General features: G+C 40.8%; 1 protein-coding gene across 2 annotated transcripts in view; it reads left to right on the forward strand.

The window, feature by feature from the left end:
* The window catches only part of prkcbb (protein kinase C, beta b), a 243,371-nt gene that overhangs the window by 182,264 nt on the left and 42,188 nt on the right, over positions 1–18,919 (forward strand). For both annotated transcript variants that reach the window (XM_022685279.2, XM_022685280.2), the window contains exons 9-15: positions 1,409–1,552; positions 6,204–6,377; positions 10,900–10,991; positions 12,038–12,100; positions 13,939–14,077; positions 16,413–16,493; positions 16,867–16,974. In XM_022685279.2, the coding sequence (XP_022541000.1) occupies positions 1,409–1,552; positions 6,204–6,377; positions 10,900–10,991; positions 12,038–12,100; positions 13,939–14,077; positions 16,413–16,493; positions 16,867–16,974 (801 nt within the window). The remainder of the gene's footprint in view (positions 1–1,408; positions 1,553–6,203; positions 6,378–10,899; positions 10,992–12,037; positions 12,101–13,938; positions 14,078–16,412; positions 16,494–16,866; positions 16,975–18,919) is intronic.

An 18,919-nucleotide genomic window follows, 5' to 3' on the forward strand; every position in this document is an offset into this window, starting at 1 on the left:
AAGAGGAGAAACATCTCTGAATAGGTAAAGGATGCTGATGGTTAGGAGGGTTTATAGAAAGTGAGGTTTATTCTTACTATTATTATTATTATTATTATTTTCTCTGCGTGTGTGTAATATTTATTACTCTTCTGATCATTTATGTGTGTGTGTGTGTGTGTGTCCTTCTGTCATTCTTCACCCTGCCAACTTGGACACTGAATGTGTTGCCAATGAGTCTTGTATATCATATATTTAACTCAGTCCCATGTATCAGAGATTTGACTGTGACTCAAACCACAGACATCTGATTTAGACTCGTATAGTGTAGACAAGATTTAGACCCATATAGCAAAGATTTGACTCAGACCCCTATATCAGAGATTTTACTCAGACTTTAAAGTCAGACATTTGACTCATGCAGCAGAAATGCAACTCAGACTTTTATTTAACTATCAGATGTAGTGTTCAAAGACATATATCAAATATTTGACTGGGACAGGTATAGTAGAGATTTGACTCAGGTCTGCTCTCTCTGGGTGGGCAGATGGTGCTCTCTCGCTCTCTCATCTCTCACTCCTAAGGTAGTGTTTTTCAGCACAGGCCGTCTGTGAGCTGATGTATCAGAACCGAGTCGCTGCGCTTGTGATGCTACTCGGCAATACTGCATCAGCAGCAGTTCAAGAAGAGGTGGGGTATAACTTCACATGTATCGGAGGAGGCATGTGCTAGTCTTTACCGTCCTGGTGTGTTGAGGCATTACTACTGATAGGGGAAGTGCAGCTAATTGGGTGGGACTGTTGGCATGGCTAAATTGGGGAGAAAACTGGATAAAAAAAGAAAGAAAAAAGGTATGGTTTAGGATGGTATGTTAGAGATTTGACCCGGACCTTTCTATCACAAGTTTTTTTATTTCAATGATTTAACTCTTGTAGTAGAGATATGATTTAGACTCATACAGCAAGGACTTGATTTAGACCCAAAAATCTGAGCTTTATCTTTAGTTTGTATATAAGAGATTTAATTCAGACTCCTAAGACAGACTTTTGACTCAGATTCGGGTATTTAAAACTCTGTAGCCGAAATTTGATTCAGACTTTTAAATCAGAGATTGATTCAGACAGCTACAGTAAAGATTTGAATCAGACTCATGTATCAGATGTTTTGTGTCTAGGCTTTTATGTCAGAAATCTGGCACAGACTGAGGTTTTACTTTGACCATAATATGACATTTAATTCAGATTGAGATTCAGAGATTTGAATGAGACTTATGTAGCAGGGATCAGACCTATTAAGACCATTAAACTTTAAACAATAAAGTATTGACTGATACTCATATTTGAGACATTTGACTGAAACTTCTATTTCAGAACTTTATTTGTACCTGGGAGGCCTGTTCTCTTGATGCTGTTTGATATTTTCCCCATAGAGAGCCAAAATTGGTGCAGGCACCAAGAACACTGACAGCTCCTCCAATGCCATCTCCAAATTTGACAGCAATGGGAACCGAGATCGGATGAAGCTCTCTGACTTCAATTTCCTAATGGTGCTTGGAAAAGGCAGCTTTGGCAAGGTAATTCCTCTCACTCCTGCTCATGCTAATCTTCTGCTACCTGCCTACCTCTTTCTGTAGGCCACTAAGTACTTTATTTACTTGTCCATTTGTAAGCTGTGCATGTTTTTTTACTGGAAGTTTCATACACTTTATTTTGTGGTTGTATCTGTTGAGTAACCTGTACCTCAAAAACCTGACTCAGAGACCTGACTCAGTCCCCAGCCACCTGTAGTAATTCAAAGGCTTAAGTTGGTGCAAAAGTATGCAGTTTTAATTTGTGGTGTGGCTATTGATTTTTCTGTAGATATTTCATAATAAGAATGTATTGGGCTGGCCCAACATTTAGGTAGCAAAAGAGGTAATGTATTTGTTTTAAATGGATTATCTTTTATTTCTTAATGATGGATTACTATTCATTACAGCTCTACTGGCTTTAAACAGAGATCCCAAATCCTTACCACCAGGGGGCGCAAAGTTTAAAGACCAGGTTATCGTAAGAGTAAGCGTGAGAGAGAGAGAGAGAGAGAGAGAGAGTTTAATGCTCCTGCTTTAGCAGCTGGCCGTCACCATGGTAACAAGATTTCGGCTGCTAAGGGAAGGTGGGGAAGCATCAGCATCACACACACACACACACACACACACACACACACACACACACACACACAAACTTAACATACATACCATAAGCACACCCATTCACCCACCAGTGCCCCATATTCAAACACACATACAGAATCCTAAATACTCAATACACCATTACACATTCATTTCTTTCTCATTCACTGTCTCTCTTTCACAAACATTATAAAACTTCCCCACACACCATGTGTTTCAGAGTGACAGTGCAGAGAGTATTGTGCTAGTTATTATACACATATATATATATAATAAAAACAGTGATCTGTAAATTGCATAGTCCAATGTTTTATTCACAATAGAATATTGAGCACATATTAGATGTTGAAGACAGACAAACATACTCAGATTGTATATAAAAGATTTGTCTCCAACACAATAGGGTCTAACATTCAATATTGGATGCTGGTGACCTTTAGGCCTGCAGGCAAAATGTTTGGGCTCAGAAACACTTCCAGAAATCATTGTCTGTGATAGTTACCAGTTCAATCCACAAAAGCAGGTTAAAGCTGTATCATGCAAAGAAGAAGACATGACAACATGATCCAGAAACGCTTCTGTGCTCTTTTAGTTTACTGGTTTTGGTCTTGACATGGACTCAGCCTTGACTCTGATTCAGCTTCTGCAAATCTTAGGGCCTTATCTTACTATCTGTGGAAGGCTTTATAGAAACGGAGATGCTCATTTATATCTTGCACTGCACCAACAGTCTATTTTCATAAACAATAAAATAACATTGTCTTAGTCTTGATTTAGTGTTGGCCTTAACATGGATTCAACACAGTGTTGCTCTTGTTTCAGACTAGGGCTTAACTTGGAGTCAACTTCTACAAATTCTTAGTTTTGATTTAGCGATACACTTGGATTGATGTCAGTCTTGTTCTTGATATTAAGGTAAATTTCTATCAAGTCTTGGTCTGGAACTGATCTCATTTTTTAAGTCAGTTTCTGTAAAGTTTTTGTAAAGTATTTGTCTTGATATGAAAGTCATTTTCTATGAAGCCATGCTCCTGAATTGATGTCAGTTTCTTTAAAGTCTTGATCTTGAATTGATGTCAGTTTCTGTAAAGTTTTGGTTTGGAATTGATGTCAGTTTATGTAAAGTCTTAATCTTTACTTGGTTTTGACTCTGTCATAGTCTGGTCTGTCACTGCTCTAATGGTCATGATTTTCATAGTAATAATTATTATGCTAATATGCATGTATTTTGGTGAGAGGGGTGAGGGGTGGAGTTAGAAGGTTCTGCTGGGCCATCCGGGCACATCCTTCCTATTCATCTCTTTACAATTTTGCTGAGCTAATGAATAAGAGTGAGTGCTCATGCTCATCTGCTATGTGTGTGTGTGTGTGTGGGGAGCAGATGGTGCCCTTGTGAAGTTGAAGAAGATGATGGTTTTCCCATTTTCATGGCGCATCACCAAACGTCCATCTGGGCCTGCTTTTAAACTCAGCACAGTTCATTTTAATGTGTGGGTGAGAGAGTGTGTGTGTGTGTGTGTGTGTGTGTGTGTGTGTGTGTGTGTGTGTGTGTGTGTGTGTGTGTGTGTGTGTGAAGGAGTTTATTCGAAGTGACCCTGAAGGTTTAGGATCAAATGGGAATTTTGTCTTATACAATCTTAGAGTCCTGCACACAAATCATCCCTCATTCCAGCATCTGCTCACTGATGTTTTCTTTCATAACTACTGTTCAGTTTGAAGCTTTACTTAAACGTTTGTAAAGAAAAAAAATGTTTTTGCTACAATATGAATAACACTAAATGTAGGTTTACTTACATTTTATAGAGCATTATAGAACTTCCTATGTAGTGTAGTACAGTCTGTCAGAATGAGCATATTGCTTATTGCCCTGCTGCAGAACCCAAGTACCTATGCCTCAGATTAAGGTCACAAACAGATGTCTGGACGTTCTACTTCAGGATTTTCTGATAAAGAGCAGGATTCCTGGTTTCAACAATTACAACAAATATTCAAGGTCCTGATGTAGCAAAGCAGGCCAAGACTGCAGAATATTTGTATTATTATTTATGAATGCATTTTTTAGATGTTGACCTTAACTGATAGATAGATAGATAGATAGATAGATAGATAGATAGATAGATAGATAGATAGATAGATAGATAGACTGTGAGGAGTATGTGAGGAGTGTACTCACTTTTGTGATACACTGTACAGATGTTAAAGGACCCGAGCCTCCTAAGGAAGTATAGCCTTCTCTGCCCCTTCCTGTACAGAATGTCTGTGTTGGCAGACCAGTCCAACCTATCATCCAGATGCAGTCTGAGATCTTGTAGGTCCTGTAGGTCTTCACCATCTCCACATATAGAGACAATAGAGACAGGCTGTGTGGGTGGGCTGGCCCTGTGGAAGTCCACCACCATCTCTTTGGTCTTGGAGGTGTTCAATAGCAGGATGTTCCTATTGCATCATGCCACAAAGTCTTCCACAAGGTGTCTGTACTCCTCCTCCTTTCCTCCCAGTACAAAGGCCACACTGTGTCATTCAAAAGTTGTACTGGAAGTCTGAGGTGTGGAGTGTAACCAGGAACAGGAAGAGCACAGTCCCCTGTGGTGGTCCTGTGCTGCTGACTACAGTCTCTGATGTACAGTCCTTTAACCTGGCATACTGAGGTCTGTCAGTGAGGTAGTCTGTGATCCAGGAGACCAAATACTGATCCACCTGCATCCCCACCAGCTTATTTTTTCAGTAAGAGGGGCTAAATGGTGTTGAAGGCACTGGAAAAATAAAAGAACATGCGCTCACAGCGCTGCCTCCTTTGTCCAGATGAGAGTGGGAAAAAGTACAGTACTCCACTCCCACCCTCTCTCTGTAGATGAACTGCAGGGGGGTGCATTGCATGTTGAACCTGGGGTCTAAGGTGGTGTAGAAGCAGATGTTCCAGGGTCTTTATGACATGTGATGTAAAAACGACCAGTCTGAATTCATTGAGCTCACTGGGACGCGCCTTCTTGGGTACTGGAACCAGGCATGATGTCTTTCACAATGTGGGGACCCTCACCAAACGCAGACTCAGGTTGGAGATGTGCTGCAGGGGAGCCCCCAGATCAGCGGCACAGGACTTCAGTAGTCTGGGACACACTTTGTCCGGCCCAGCTGTCTTTCATGGGTGGAGTCTTCTCAGCTCAACTCTAACCTGGTCTGCAGTGAAGGTGTGCAGAGGGGGAGAAGGAGGGGGGGCATCAGTGGTGCTGTGGGTCAGGTCAGCTGAGTGTGGAGTGGGGGGAGAGGGGGCTGAGTTAAATCATGAAATAAGGGGGGTGTGGAGGTGGTGTCTGCCAGAGCCATGGGGTCTTAAACAGGGCAGTTGAATCTGTTGTAAAAGTTCTTGAACTCATTGGCTTTCTACATCACCATCTGTGGCACCGTCCTCTGCTTACAGCCTGACTGTTTTCATACCATCCCATACCTTATGTTAACTGAGGCAAGTGAGACCTGCAGTTCTTCAGATGTTGTTCTGCATTCTTTTGGGACCTCCTGGATGAGTTGTTCATGCCATTTTGCCCTTCTGTATGCTGAACACTCCTGGAAGGGTTTAACACTTTCATGTTTTTTCCATTTGAGTTTCAAAGCCTTAGAAATGAATTTGTAACATTTTCCAGACAGATCCTATTGTCAGACAGGTGATTCCTTGATTCTACAGGTCTGGCTAGTAATCAGGCCTGGTTGTGGCTATTAAAGTTGAACTCAGCTTTCCAGAATATGTGGTTAATCAGAGGTAATTCAAAGGGGTGTTTGCTTTTTGTATTTATTCGTGTTATCTTTGTCTGATATTAAAGTCAGTTTGATACTCTGAAAAATATTTTGACAAAAAAGAAAAATCAATCAATAAATCTGTGAGGGGCAATTACTTTTTCACTTACTGTATGCGTTATAGATTAATTGAACTGTTGATGATTTTGAAATTTTAAAGATGTTGATGATTTTAATGGTTATATTTATATTTTGATTTAACAGAAAGCAAGAAAAATATTCTAAGGAGAAATCTTTCTCTCTCTCCTGCTCTCTCTCTCTGTAGGTGATGCTGGCTGAGCGTAAGGGGACGGATGAGCTGTTTGCAATAAAGGTTCTGAAGAAGGATGTGGTGATTCAGGATGATGATGTGGAATGTACGATGGTGGAGAAGAGAGTGCTGGCTTTAGCAGGAAAACCCCCATTCCTCACACAGCTGCACTCCTGCTTCCAGACCATGGTACACGCACACACACACACACACCATAGTAACTGCTTATTACTAACACAGCAACCATTTGGAATTGCTGAGCAACTGCAAAGACCTCTGCAGTCGTGTTGTCATTTTGTAGTCGGCACCATGTTTTTTATGCTTTTATGCTGTCTCACCACTACATTTTCTTTCTAAAACAGTAGAAAGGGCAGTTCTCAATCAGGTCCTTGGTTTTCCTCTCCCAGAATGACCTCCTGGACCTGAACCAATCAGGTTTCAAAAAAAGGACACTCCACGGAGACGGCTCTTTTGTCTGTAACAGAATAATTAAAAACTACCAGCAGAGCTGCAGGACAGTCCTCAGTGTTAGTTCTGCTGGACCTCTTGGTCGCCTTCGACACAGTCAACCATGACTTCTTCCTAACTATGCTCTCAAACATGGGGATCTCAGACAATGTGCTGTCATGTTTCAGATCATACCTCACTGAGCGCTCATTCAAGGTGTCGTGGCAAGGACAGCTGTCCTCAGCTGACCTCATTATCCACTGGGGTTCCCCAGGGTTCAGTACTGGGACCTCTTCTCTTCTCCATATACACCACCTCTCTAGGCCAGGTTATCCGCTCACATGGCTTTTCCTAACATTTCTTTGCTGATGACACCCAGCTATACCTGTCATTCTCACCTGAAGATAACTCAATCTCTGCATGGATATCGCAGTGTCTCTGACATATCCTCATGGATGAAGGAGAATCACCTTCAAAGTGAAAAAAAAATCTCTCAAAGACTGAACTTCTGCTTATACCAGCAAAACCATCTGTCCAACACAACTTCACCATAATCATCGACTTTCTTTCTCTCCCCTATACAGGTTGCTAGCAACCTGGGTGTTCTGGTTGATGAGCAGCTCTCCTTCATGCACCATGTTGCCTCAGTTGCTCGATCCTGCCACTTTGTGCTGTATAACATCAGAAAATTACACCATTTCTAATGCAACAAGCCATCTCAACAGGTCCACTCGCGTCTCGACTATTGCAATGCCATATTAATGTTCCTCCCGGCCTGTGTTATAAAACCACTCCAGATGATTCAGAATGCAGCAGCACGTCTGGTCTTCAATCAGCCAAAACGGGCACATGTCACCACACTGCTCATTGAGCTCCATTGGCTACCAGTAGTTCAAAAGCTCTTACAATGGCCTACAAGGTGATGACAGAACAGCTCCTTCCTACCTGCACTCACTCCTGAAGACTTACGTTACCTCCCGGCCGCTGCGCTCCTCCAATGAACGTTGCCTCGCTTTACCAAACAAACATTCACACAAAGCAATCCAGACTGTTCTCATACAGAGTTCCCCAATGGTGAATTTCGTTATAAACTCCTGAAGACAGAGCTCCTCAAAGAGCACCTACTCTCCTAACACCTAAAAAAAACAGGGACTTAAAATTGTTGCCGAACCCAACAAAAAAAATTATACACTCAATTTTAGCCTTGTACGAATGTGTGCACAATTAAAACCTTGCCCAACTGTCCCTTGTCCCAGACTAACTACTACTCTCCCTTGTCCTAGACTAACAATCACTCTCCCTTGTCCTAGACTAATTACTACTCTCCCTTGTCCTAGGCTAACCATCACACTGCCTTGTCCTAGACTAACCGTAACACTTTCTTGTCCTAGACTAACTATCACACCCCCTTGTCCTAGACTAACCATCACACCCCCTTATCCTAGACTAACTATCACACTCCCTTGTTCTAGACTAACTATCACACCCCCTTGTCCTAGACTAACTATCACACCCCCTTGTCCTAGACTAACTATCACACCCCCTTTGTTCTGCACTATCACTCTTCTTTGTCCTGCACTATCACTCTCCTTTGTCATGCACTGTCACCTTTCCTTGTCCTGCTCTGTCACACTTCCTTGTCCCTCACTTACCATCCCTCTCCCTTGTCCTGCCCTATCACTCTTCATTGTCCTGCACTACCTATTGTCCTTCATTATTACTCTTCCTTGTTCTGCCCTGTAACTCTTTAATGTCCTGCACGATCACTCTCTATTGTCCAGCCCTATTACTCTCTATTGTCCTGCCCTTTCTCACTCTATTGTCCTGCCCTATCACTCTCAATTGTCCAGCCCTTTCACTCTCTATTGTCCAGCCCTATCACTCTCAACCATGTCATGCACTCCCTTCTTCTCCTCTACCTTGTCCTGCACTAACTTCTCCTGCACTAACTTCTCCTGCACTAACTTCTGCTGTTTATTGTCCTGCACTTACTACTCCTCCTCATTGTCCTGCACTAACTTCTCTTCTTCATTGTCCTGCACTAACTACTCCTCTTCATTGTCCTGCACTAACTTCTCCTCTTCATTGTCCTGTACTAACTTCTCCTCTTCATTGTCCTGCACTAACTTCTCCTCTTCATTGTCCTGCACTAACTTCTCTTCTTCATTGTCCTGCACTAACTACTCCTCTTCATTGTCCTGCACTAACTTCTCCTCTTCATTGTCCTGTACTAACTTCTCCTCTTCATTGTCCTGCACTAACTTCTCCTCTTCATTGTCCTGCACTAACTTCTCCTCTTCATTGTCCTGTACTAACTTCTCCTCTTCATTGTCCTGCACAAACTTCTCCTCTTCATTGTCCTGCACTAACTCCTCCTCTTCATTGTCCTGCACAAACTTCTCCTCTTCATTGTCCTGCACTAACTCCTCCTCTTCATTGTCCTGCACTAACTTCTCCTCTTCATTGTCCTGCACTAACTTCTCCTCTTCCTTGTCCTGCACTAACTACTCCTGTTCATTGTCCTGCACTAACTTCTCCTCTTCATTGTCCTGCACTAACTTCTCCTCTTCATTGTCCTGCACTAGCTACTCCTCTTCATTGTCCTGCACTAACTTCTCCTCTTCATTGTCCTGCACTAGCTACTCCTCTTCATTGTCCTGAAATAACTTCTCCTCTTCATTGTCCTGCACTAACTTCTCCTCTTCCTTGTCCTGCACTAACTACTCCTCTTCATTGTCCTGCACTAACTTCTCCTCTTCATTGTCCTGCACTAACTTCTCCTCTTCATTGTCCTGCACTAACTCCTCCTCTTCATTGTCCTGCACTAACTTCTCCTCTTCATTGTCCTGCACTAACTTCTCCTCTTCATTGTCCTGCACTAACTTCTCCTCTTCATTGTCCTGCACTAACTTCTCCTCTTCCTTGTCCTGCACTAACTCCTCCTCTTCATTGTCCTGCACTAACTTCTCCTCTTCATTGTCGTGCACTAACTTCTCCTCCTCATTGTCCTGCACTAACTTCTCTTCTTCATTGTCCTGCACTTACTACTCCTCCTCATTGTCCTGCACTAACTTCTCTTCTTCATTGTCCTGCACTAACTACTCCTCTTCATTGTCCTGCACTAACTTCTCCTCTTCATTGTCCTGTACTAACTTCTCCTCTTCATTGTCCTGCACTAACTTCTCCTCTTCATTGTCCTGCACAAACTTCTCCTCTTCATTGTCCTGCACTAACTCCTCCTCTTCATTGTCCTGCACTAACTCCTCCTCTTCATTGTCCTGCACTAACTTCTCCTCTTCATTGTCCTGCACTAACTTCTCCTCTTCCTTGTCCTGCACTAACTACTCCTGTTCATTGTCCTGCACTAACTTCTCCTCTTCATTGTCCTGCACTAACTTCTCCTCTTCATTGTCCTGCACTAGCTACTCCTCTTCATTGTCCTGCACTAACTTCTCCTCTTCATTGTCCTGCACTAGCTACTCCTCTTCATTGTCCTGAAATAACTTCTCCTCTTCATTGTCCTGCACTAACTTCTCCTCTTCCTTGTCCTGCACTAACTACTCCTCTTCATTGTCCTGCACTAACTTCTCCTCTTCATTGTCCTGCACTAACTTCTCCTCTTCATTGTCCTGCACTAACTTCTCCTCTTCATTGTCCTGCACTAACTTCTCCTCTTCCTTGTCCTGCACTAACTTCTCCTCTTCATTGTCCTGCACTAACTTCTCCTCTTCATTGTCCTGCACTAACTCCTCCTCTTCATTGTCCTGCACTAACTCCTCCTCTTCATTGTCCTGCACTAACTCCTCCTCTTCATTGTCCTGCACTAGCTACTCCTCTTCAAATATTCATCCCTTTGCTTTGTTCTCTTTCTCGTTTCTCAGCACAGCGATTTGGTTCTATGCTGCTTTTCCTTATTTTTTCCTTTTTTTTAAATTGTTTTTAACATTTTCAAGAGAAGCAAGGCTTTTTTTTCAGTCTCAGTCCAGTCAAGGTCCAGTCTCAGGATCTTTATTATCTCTGCCTCCATTATTTGTAAGTCAGTCTGAACAGCTTAAAATGACCTACTTTGTGATGAGCAGTGGATGTTTTAATGATAAATTGATAGTTTAAACAGAATGCTCAGCAGCTTCAGCTGATTCTGAGCTGATTCTTTAGCTGAATGTAAAATATTTACCCACAGTAAAACAACAGTAGCTATAACAACACATTAGTGTTTAGAGTCTATACCATTATTGTGACTTTGTGTTTGTTCTTGTGTCTGTAGGACCGTCTGTACTTTGTTATGGAGTACATTAATGGAGGAGATCTGATGTACCAGATCCAGCAGGTTGGCAAGTTCAAGGAGCCCCACGCTGTGTGAGTACTGGTTACCTTCCAGTACTGTAGGAGTAACTTTGGTTCTTCTGCAATAGGACAACATGCATTATTATGTTTTAACACTTTATGAGTGAGTCCTCTAAGATTGTACAGGGTGATAGAGTTGATGATAACAGACTGAAGGTAACAAATTTGATGGCATCTGGTCTGATAGTAACAGGCTTAAGGGTAACAGGGCAGATGGTAACAGGGAACAAGCCTGGTAATAACATCTTTAATAGTACCAGGGGTGGTGAGTTGATGGTAATTGGATAGATGGCAAGGATGTCCCCAATCCAATTAAGTTAATCGTAAATGGAAATCATCATAATCGTATTTTTCACTTTTCCAAACTGCAGACACAGCATTACTGTACTAAAGATTATTAGCATTTCTCTCTCTCTCTCTCATCCACTTACCTTATCAAAACCTTAAGGGAAACCTTAGATAAGTTATTTATCTTTTTAACTTTATTGCCAAAGTATTGGATTGGGACTCATTACCGGCAGATACTCAAAATCAAATGACTCAGACTCGGGAGCAAAACAAATGTGATGGGGAACATCCCTACTAGATGGTTGGAGCATGACAGGGTGGGTAGTTACAGGCTTGTGCATTACAGAGATCATAGTAACAGTGTTTGGGTTATTTAGGTTATTTGGGCAGAAGGTTATACGTTTATATGTTTTAGAGGCTGAGAGTAACGGTGTGGGTTTTAGCATGATTGATTGTATAATGTCTACATCGACTAATGTGGGTCATTCTTGGCTCATGACTTTTTCATCTGGAATCTGGAAATAATTGGACGAGGCAGAATGTAACCGCTGCACTGTATAAGACCAAGCAGAAAATTCAAATGAGACGACTGTGAATAAGAACCCGGCCTAATCATCACACACTCTAAGAGCGTGTGGAGGTGTTCAGTAATCTCTAATAGACTCGCTTATTGGGTTTATGACACTGTATGACTCACTGTTCTGAAGAACATGGACTGATGTAATGCTTTTGTTCATTCAATAACTGTGTGTGTGTGTGTGTGTGTGTAGGTTCTATTCTGCTGAGATTGCTATAGGCCTGTTCTTCCTGCACACAAAGGGCATCATTTACAGGTGAGGAAATCCCACACACACACACACACATACACATACATACGCACACATACACACACACACACACACACACACATACACACACACACACACACACATATACATACGCACACATACACACACACACACATACACACACACAAACACACACACACACATATACGCACACCTTCACGCACATACACACACACACATACACACACACACACACACACACACCTTCACACACATACACACACATACACACACACACACACACACACACACACACCTTCACACACATACACACACATACACACACACACACACACATACGCACACCTTCACGCACATACACACACACACATACACACACACACACACACACACACCCACACACACCTTCACACACATACACACACATACACACACACACACACACACACACACACACCTTCACACACATACACACACATACACACACACACACACACACACACATACGCACACCTTCACACACATACGCACACCGTCACGCACATACACACACATACACACACACACATACGCACACCTTCACACACACACACACACACACACATACACACATACACACCAGGTAGGCAGGTAGGCAGCAGATCTGAGTGATGCTGAGTGGAGGAGGCAGCTGTTTGAAACACACAGACACACACACATAAACACATTTTCACATAGAAACTGCACACACACCACACAGCAGTGTCTCCCCCTACACTTGCTTCTATACACTCTGACAGCCGGTCTGTAGATGGTCTTGTTCTGCTGGCAAGTCCACCTATGGCCATTGCAATTGCAGTTTAGGGACGCAATTAATTAAGACAATTAGTTATTAATTCAGTGCTTTTCATTTCTAGTATAGGTACCATTCACACCAGTGTGTAAATCAGCTGTGTTTTTCACCCTGAAAAACAACGTTCTTTACATACAGTACTGGTCAAAGTTTGGACACCCCTTCTCATTCAATGTATTTCTTTATTTCATTTATTTTTAACATTGTAGATTAATATTAAATGAAAACAAGGGACGCAATCCCCTGATCTAAACCTGATCAACTGAGATGGTGATTTGAGGTGATTTGGGATGAGCTGGAGCGTAAAGGAAAATCAGCGTAAAGGAAAATCAGTAACTATTGTTCAGCATCTCCAGGAACTCCTTCAAGATGCTGAGAAAACTATTCCAGGTGACTCTACCTCATTAAGATGTGTGTAGAGTGTGTGCAAAGTGGTCCTCACAGATACAGGAAAAAAGAATCTAAAATATAAAACGGATTCTGGTTTGTTTAACACTTTTTGTTTACAGAATAATTCTGCATGTGTTATTGTATAGCTTTAATGTCTTCAATATTAAATGTACAAAGTAAAAACTCATAAAACGAAAGAAAACACAATGACTGAGAAGAGGTGTGTACAAACTTTTGACTGGTGATAAGTGATAGGAGACAGAGCCACACATATGGACTAATATATTAGTCCTGCTGCTTTGCTTTGTTTTCTGAGATATACCATATTTTCCACACTAAAGGCGCACTTGATTAGGTGCAATCTACAAAGATTTCTCTCCTTAAATTTGTTTATTTGGGTGAGTAGAGCACTTCCGTTTACTGAAAGTAAGCTTAGATTTCTACTAAGGATGGGTGCAACAGCATTAGCATTAACATTAGCAGCTAACCTCTAGTAAATGAAAGTATTATAAGGGCACTTTGTAGAGTGAAATACAGTAGTTCATGTGTATCCACTTGTGAAGAAGCAGATCAGAACAGCATTCAAGATAGGAAGTTTGACATCTCTCTCTCTCTCTTTATCTGTGTCTCTCTCTCGTAGGGATCTGAAGTTGGATAATGTGATGCTGGACGCTGAGGGTCATATTAAGATCGCTGATTTCGGGATGTGTAAGGAGAACATGTCTGAGGGAGTGACCACCAAGACCTTCTGTGGAACTCCAGACTACATTGCCCCTGAGGTGAGCAGAAGTCATTAACTGTTGTACTTCATATACAATCTCATTGGCTATTGTACCTCAGATACACTCTGATTGGCTATTGCATTTTACATTTTAGGCTATCAATTTGTTGATAAGGCTTAATACTAATTAGTCATCAAAAGCTCACTTTTGTGGTTGTGTTTTATAGCAGGATAGAGAATGACCTGCCACTATACACACAACGTTCTGTGATTGGTCGATTTGTATGTCAGTCAGACAATCCCTGTTTGAAAATTGAACCCATGAGGAGCATGGGAGATAGTCAGAGGAGTGTCTGACTGAGAGTAAAGAGTGTGCTGGAGTGCATTAATTCACATGCCTTATCTGTCTACCACACACAAATGCTACCACACACAGACACACACACACTCACTCACACACACATACACACTGACACGTGTGCATGTTAATATGCATGAAGACTCAAATGTGTGTTTATCTGTAGTGTGGGTAGCTGTGTGTGTGTGTGTGTGTGTGTGTGTGTGTGGTGTAGAATAAGGCAGGTAAGGCATGTGTGCAGTAATGTTGTGCATTAAAGAGCTGAGAAGAACTGGTGAATTCATCGTCCCTAAAGGAAGGGATAAAAGAGCTGATAATGTGTCCTACCATAAGATAAGGTACAAACAACAAGTGATGTCCTACAGCCTACAGTAAGCCCTCACTGACAAAATACTCCTTACACTCCTCTTAAATAACACAAATCCTACCTAAACAACTATTAATACAGGGGTATGAAAAGGTTTGGGCACCCCTAATTTTTTTTTTTGATGATTCTCTGATAAATGATTGGTTGTTCAGATCAGCAATTTCAGTTAAATATATCATATATCAGACGAACACAGTGATATTTGAGAAGTGAATGAAGTTTATGGGATACAGAATGTGTGCACTAATTCTTTAAACAAAATCAGGCAGGTGCAAAAATGTAGGCGCCCCAACAAAAAAATTACATCAATATTTAGTAGCTCCTCCTTTTGCTAAATAACAGCCTCTAAACACTTCCTATAGCTTCCAGTGAGAGTCTGGATTCTGGTTGAAGGTATTTTGGATCATTCTTCTTTACAAAACATCTCCAGTTCAGTCAGGTTTGATGGTTTCTGATCATGAACAGCCTGCTTTAAATCACACCACAGATTTACAGTAATATTCAGGTCTGGGGACTGAGATGATCATTCCAGAAGGTTGTGCTTGTTTCTCTGCATTTAGTAGATTTTTTTTAATAGAGTTTAGTGTTTAGGGTCGTTTCCTTGTTGATGTATCCAGCCCCGGCGCTTTCTCACTGATTTTTGAACATTGTTCTCAATAATCTGCTGATATTGACTGGAATTCATGAGACCCTCAAATTTAACAAGATTCCCAGTACCTGCACTGATCACACAGCCCCACAGAATGATGGAATGCTGTGTTCTTTTTCTGTCACGCATACATGACTCAGTTTTAGTTTCATCAGTCCACAGCACCTTTTTTCCATTTTCCAAAATGTTTAAATGTGCTTTAGCTTTAGCGTACCTCAAGCGACTCTGTTTGTGGCGCACAGAAAAGGCTTCTTTTCCGTTACCCTCCCACACAGCCTCTCCTTGTGCAAAGTATGCTAAATAGTTAAATGATGCACAGTGACTCCATCTGTAGGAAGATGATGATGTAGGTCTTTGGAGCTCTGGAGGTCTGTGGGATAAATATGACTGTTCCCAACATCCTTCTCCTCTGCTTATTTGAGATTTTTCTTGTTCTGCCACTTCAGGCCTTAACTAGAACTGTGTGTGGTCTTTCATTTCCTCAATATGTTCCTCACAGGGGAAACTGACAGCTGAAATCTCTGAGACAGGTTTATATATTCTTCTCCTAAACCATGATGTTGAACAATCTGTGATTTCAGCTCATTTGAGAGTTTTGTTTTGAGGCTCTTATGTTGTCACCCTTTAGAGAAGATGCAAACAAGAGAAAAACCTGCAATTGGCTCTTTAACTCTTCTTATAATTGGATTCACCTGTGTATGTAGGCCAAAGGTCAATAAACCTACTAAACAAATTGTGTTTTTCAATTAGTGTTAAAGGAATTCAAATCAATAAAACCACAAGTATGCCCACATTTATGCACCTGCCTAATTAAGTTTAAAGGATTATTGCACAATTTCTATAAACTTTACTTCACTTTTTAAATATCACTGCTATATGATATATTCATCTGCTATATGACATATTTAACTGAAATTGCTGATCAGAACTTCTGAACATCCAAGAATGAGGGTCAGAGTGGCAACTCACTGTACCTGTGTTTCTACTGACGTGTGTGTGTGTGTGTGTGTGTGTTACAGATCATTGCGTATCAGCCGTATGGGAAGTCAGTGGACTGGTGGGCATTTGGAGTGCTGCTGTATGAGATGCTGGCGGGACAGGTATCTCTCTCTCTCTGTTCAGGACTAACCCTACGTTGAGACGGTCATGTCAAGTTGGCATCTCTGTTATTATTGATGCACAAAACCATTTAGAAGCTTAGAAGTGCTCCTGAATTAATATAGTTTATTAATGTTTATTAATGAGATGAGTCTGTGTTTTTATATGTTAAGGAAATGTATACTTATTGCAAAAAAGGTAATCTTATGAAGATTGAAGATTGCACACCATTTACAATGAAAAAGAGTAAATATCAAATAAAACTAAATGTTCTCTAGTCACCTTATTTCTCAGCATGATCACGGCATGTTCATGAAAAGAATAAGTGAAAGCATGAGAAACTCTCTTTCTCTCTTCCCTCCTCTCTCTTCTCAGCCTCCATTTGATGGAGAGGATGAAGATGAGCTGTTTCAGTCCATCATGGAGCATCATGTGTCCTATCCCAAATCCATGTCTAAAGAGGCTGTGGCCATCTGTAAAGGGGTAAGAAACTCCGCCTCCGAGTCAGAATAAGAATCTAAATCAGATTCATAGTCAATTAGAATTGCAGTTACCTAATCAGAATAACAGTCATTATCAAAATAAATCAAAATTATAATCTGAGTCAGAGCCAGAGTCTGGGCCAGATTCAGGATCAGAATCCAAATTTGAATCGGAATCAGATTCACAGGCAGGACAGAACAAAACAGTTAAAACTGTTGTTTGTTATGTGTGTGAGCATACATGTGTAAAACGTACAGTGAAAGAACTGCCCACTCACATGTAGCAATTGCATTTGATATAAATATTTTATTTTTTATTTCATCTAAGCATAAAACAAGAACAACATGTATATAACAAATAAAAATACAATAAACTGTATAAGGAATTGAGTAGTAACTATACTGTAACAAAACTGTAAAACTGCAAAATGTTCAGAGGTGTATGTGTGACATAATGCTGTGCAACTGAGCAGGAGGAAAAACTATTAGAATTGCTACAAATAACAGTCCTTATTTTACTGGACTTTATCACACTGGTTAACAGTGTTAAACTGGTAAGTGATGACTTTCATTTTGTTGTAAAAGTGGCTGTGAATAAAATGGATCACACTCCCCTCCGTTCCACTATGTGTATGAGTCAGCACTGTCACATTAACGCATATGAGTATCTGAGCCATTTAAATCTCTATACTCTCTCTCACACACACACAGACACACACACCTGAACTGAATTATAGTCTCTGACGTCTTGCTGAGCAACAGAGACATCAGAGACATGCATTGTGGTCCACACTCATTCTTAGGACTGGAACTAGTACTGTGTCCCACGACTTTTGCCATATCCCTTGAAAGCTGGAGGACATCACACTGACCTGAGGGACATACATGTGAGACATTGCAATAAATCTGGATGTGAATCGAATGACGGTTCAAACACAATTCATAATCGTTATCACCGACTGCACTGTCCACTGCGAATGTTAATGTCTTCTCTGAGCTATTCTCGGTAAACATGTGACCCTAAGGGTTAAATGGTTGAATGACATTATAACTTAAAAAAGGAAAGGCAATCCATACACTATCACACATTATAAACAGGTGTCAAAGTGTTCCCATTCATTACTCAGGTAGAAGTATTGATATTACAGTTAAAGCTACTTCAGCTCATGCCTGTTATTCAAGTAAAGGTGTAAAAGTACTGGTGTAAAAAAAAGTGTAAAAACTGCTTAAAGTATAGGATTCAAGGATTCAAGGAGATTTTATTGTCATTCGCATCACATGTGGTACATGAGGTGGAACGAAATTGTTTAGAAATTGTCCAGTTTTACACCCAAAGAGCTGTTATTAATAGATATATAGATAAAAAAAAGAATACAATAAAAGAAATAGAATATACAAAATAAAGTATTGTAAGGAAAATTTGTCATTAAGGACAAAAGCATAATCTGCGCCACAGGGTCCTATAGTGCATTAATTCAATCTAACCTGATGTTGTTGTTTTTTTGAGTGATGTGAAGCCAGAATGAAATGAAATAGGAGTAATGAGACTATTTAAAAAAAAAATGTGAGGAGCAGAAAGTTCAGTAAATTGCGTGAAAATATAAGGAGTAGAAGTAAAAAATAATTACCTCAGTAAAGAATAGATTACCAAAATGTATACTTAAGTGAGGTAATGAAGTATTTGTATTTTTTCCATGACATTCGACAATCATGAAACAAATACTGACATTTTTGCTGTTGTACCATGACATTTGGGCATGTTAGTGTGTAGTACAGTATTATGCGGTTCTGAAAACTTTCAGTGCACTATAACAATCCCATAATGCACTGCAGTAAGTAGTGTGAAAACACTGTATCAGAGGAAGTCCAATGTATAGATTGTTTACATGACTTAAGTTGCTGTTGCCAAAAGTTGCTGTTCACTACCCTTCGGAATTTGATTTCCT

This window comes from Astyanax mexicanus, chromosome 19 (genome assembly GCF_023375975.1).
Source record: "Astyanax mexicanus isolate ESR-SI-001 chromosome 19, AstMex3_surface, whole genome shotgun sequence".
Taxonomy (NCBI): domain Eukaryota; kingdom Metazoa; phylum Chordata; class Actinopteri; order Characiformes; family Acestrorhamphidae; genus Astyanax; species Astyanax mexicanus.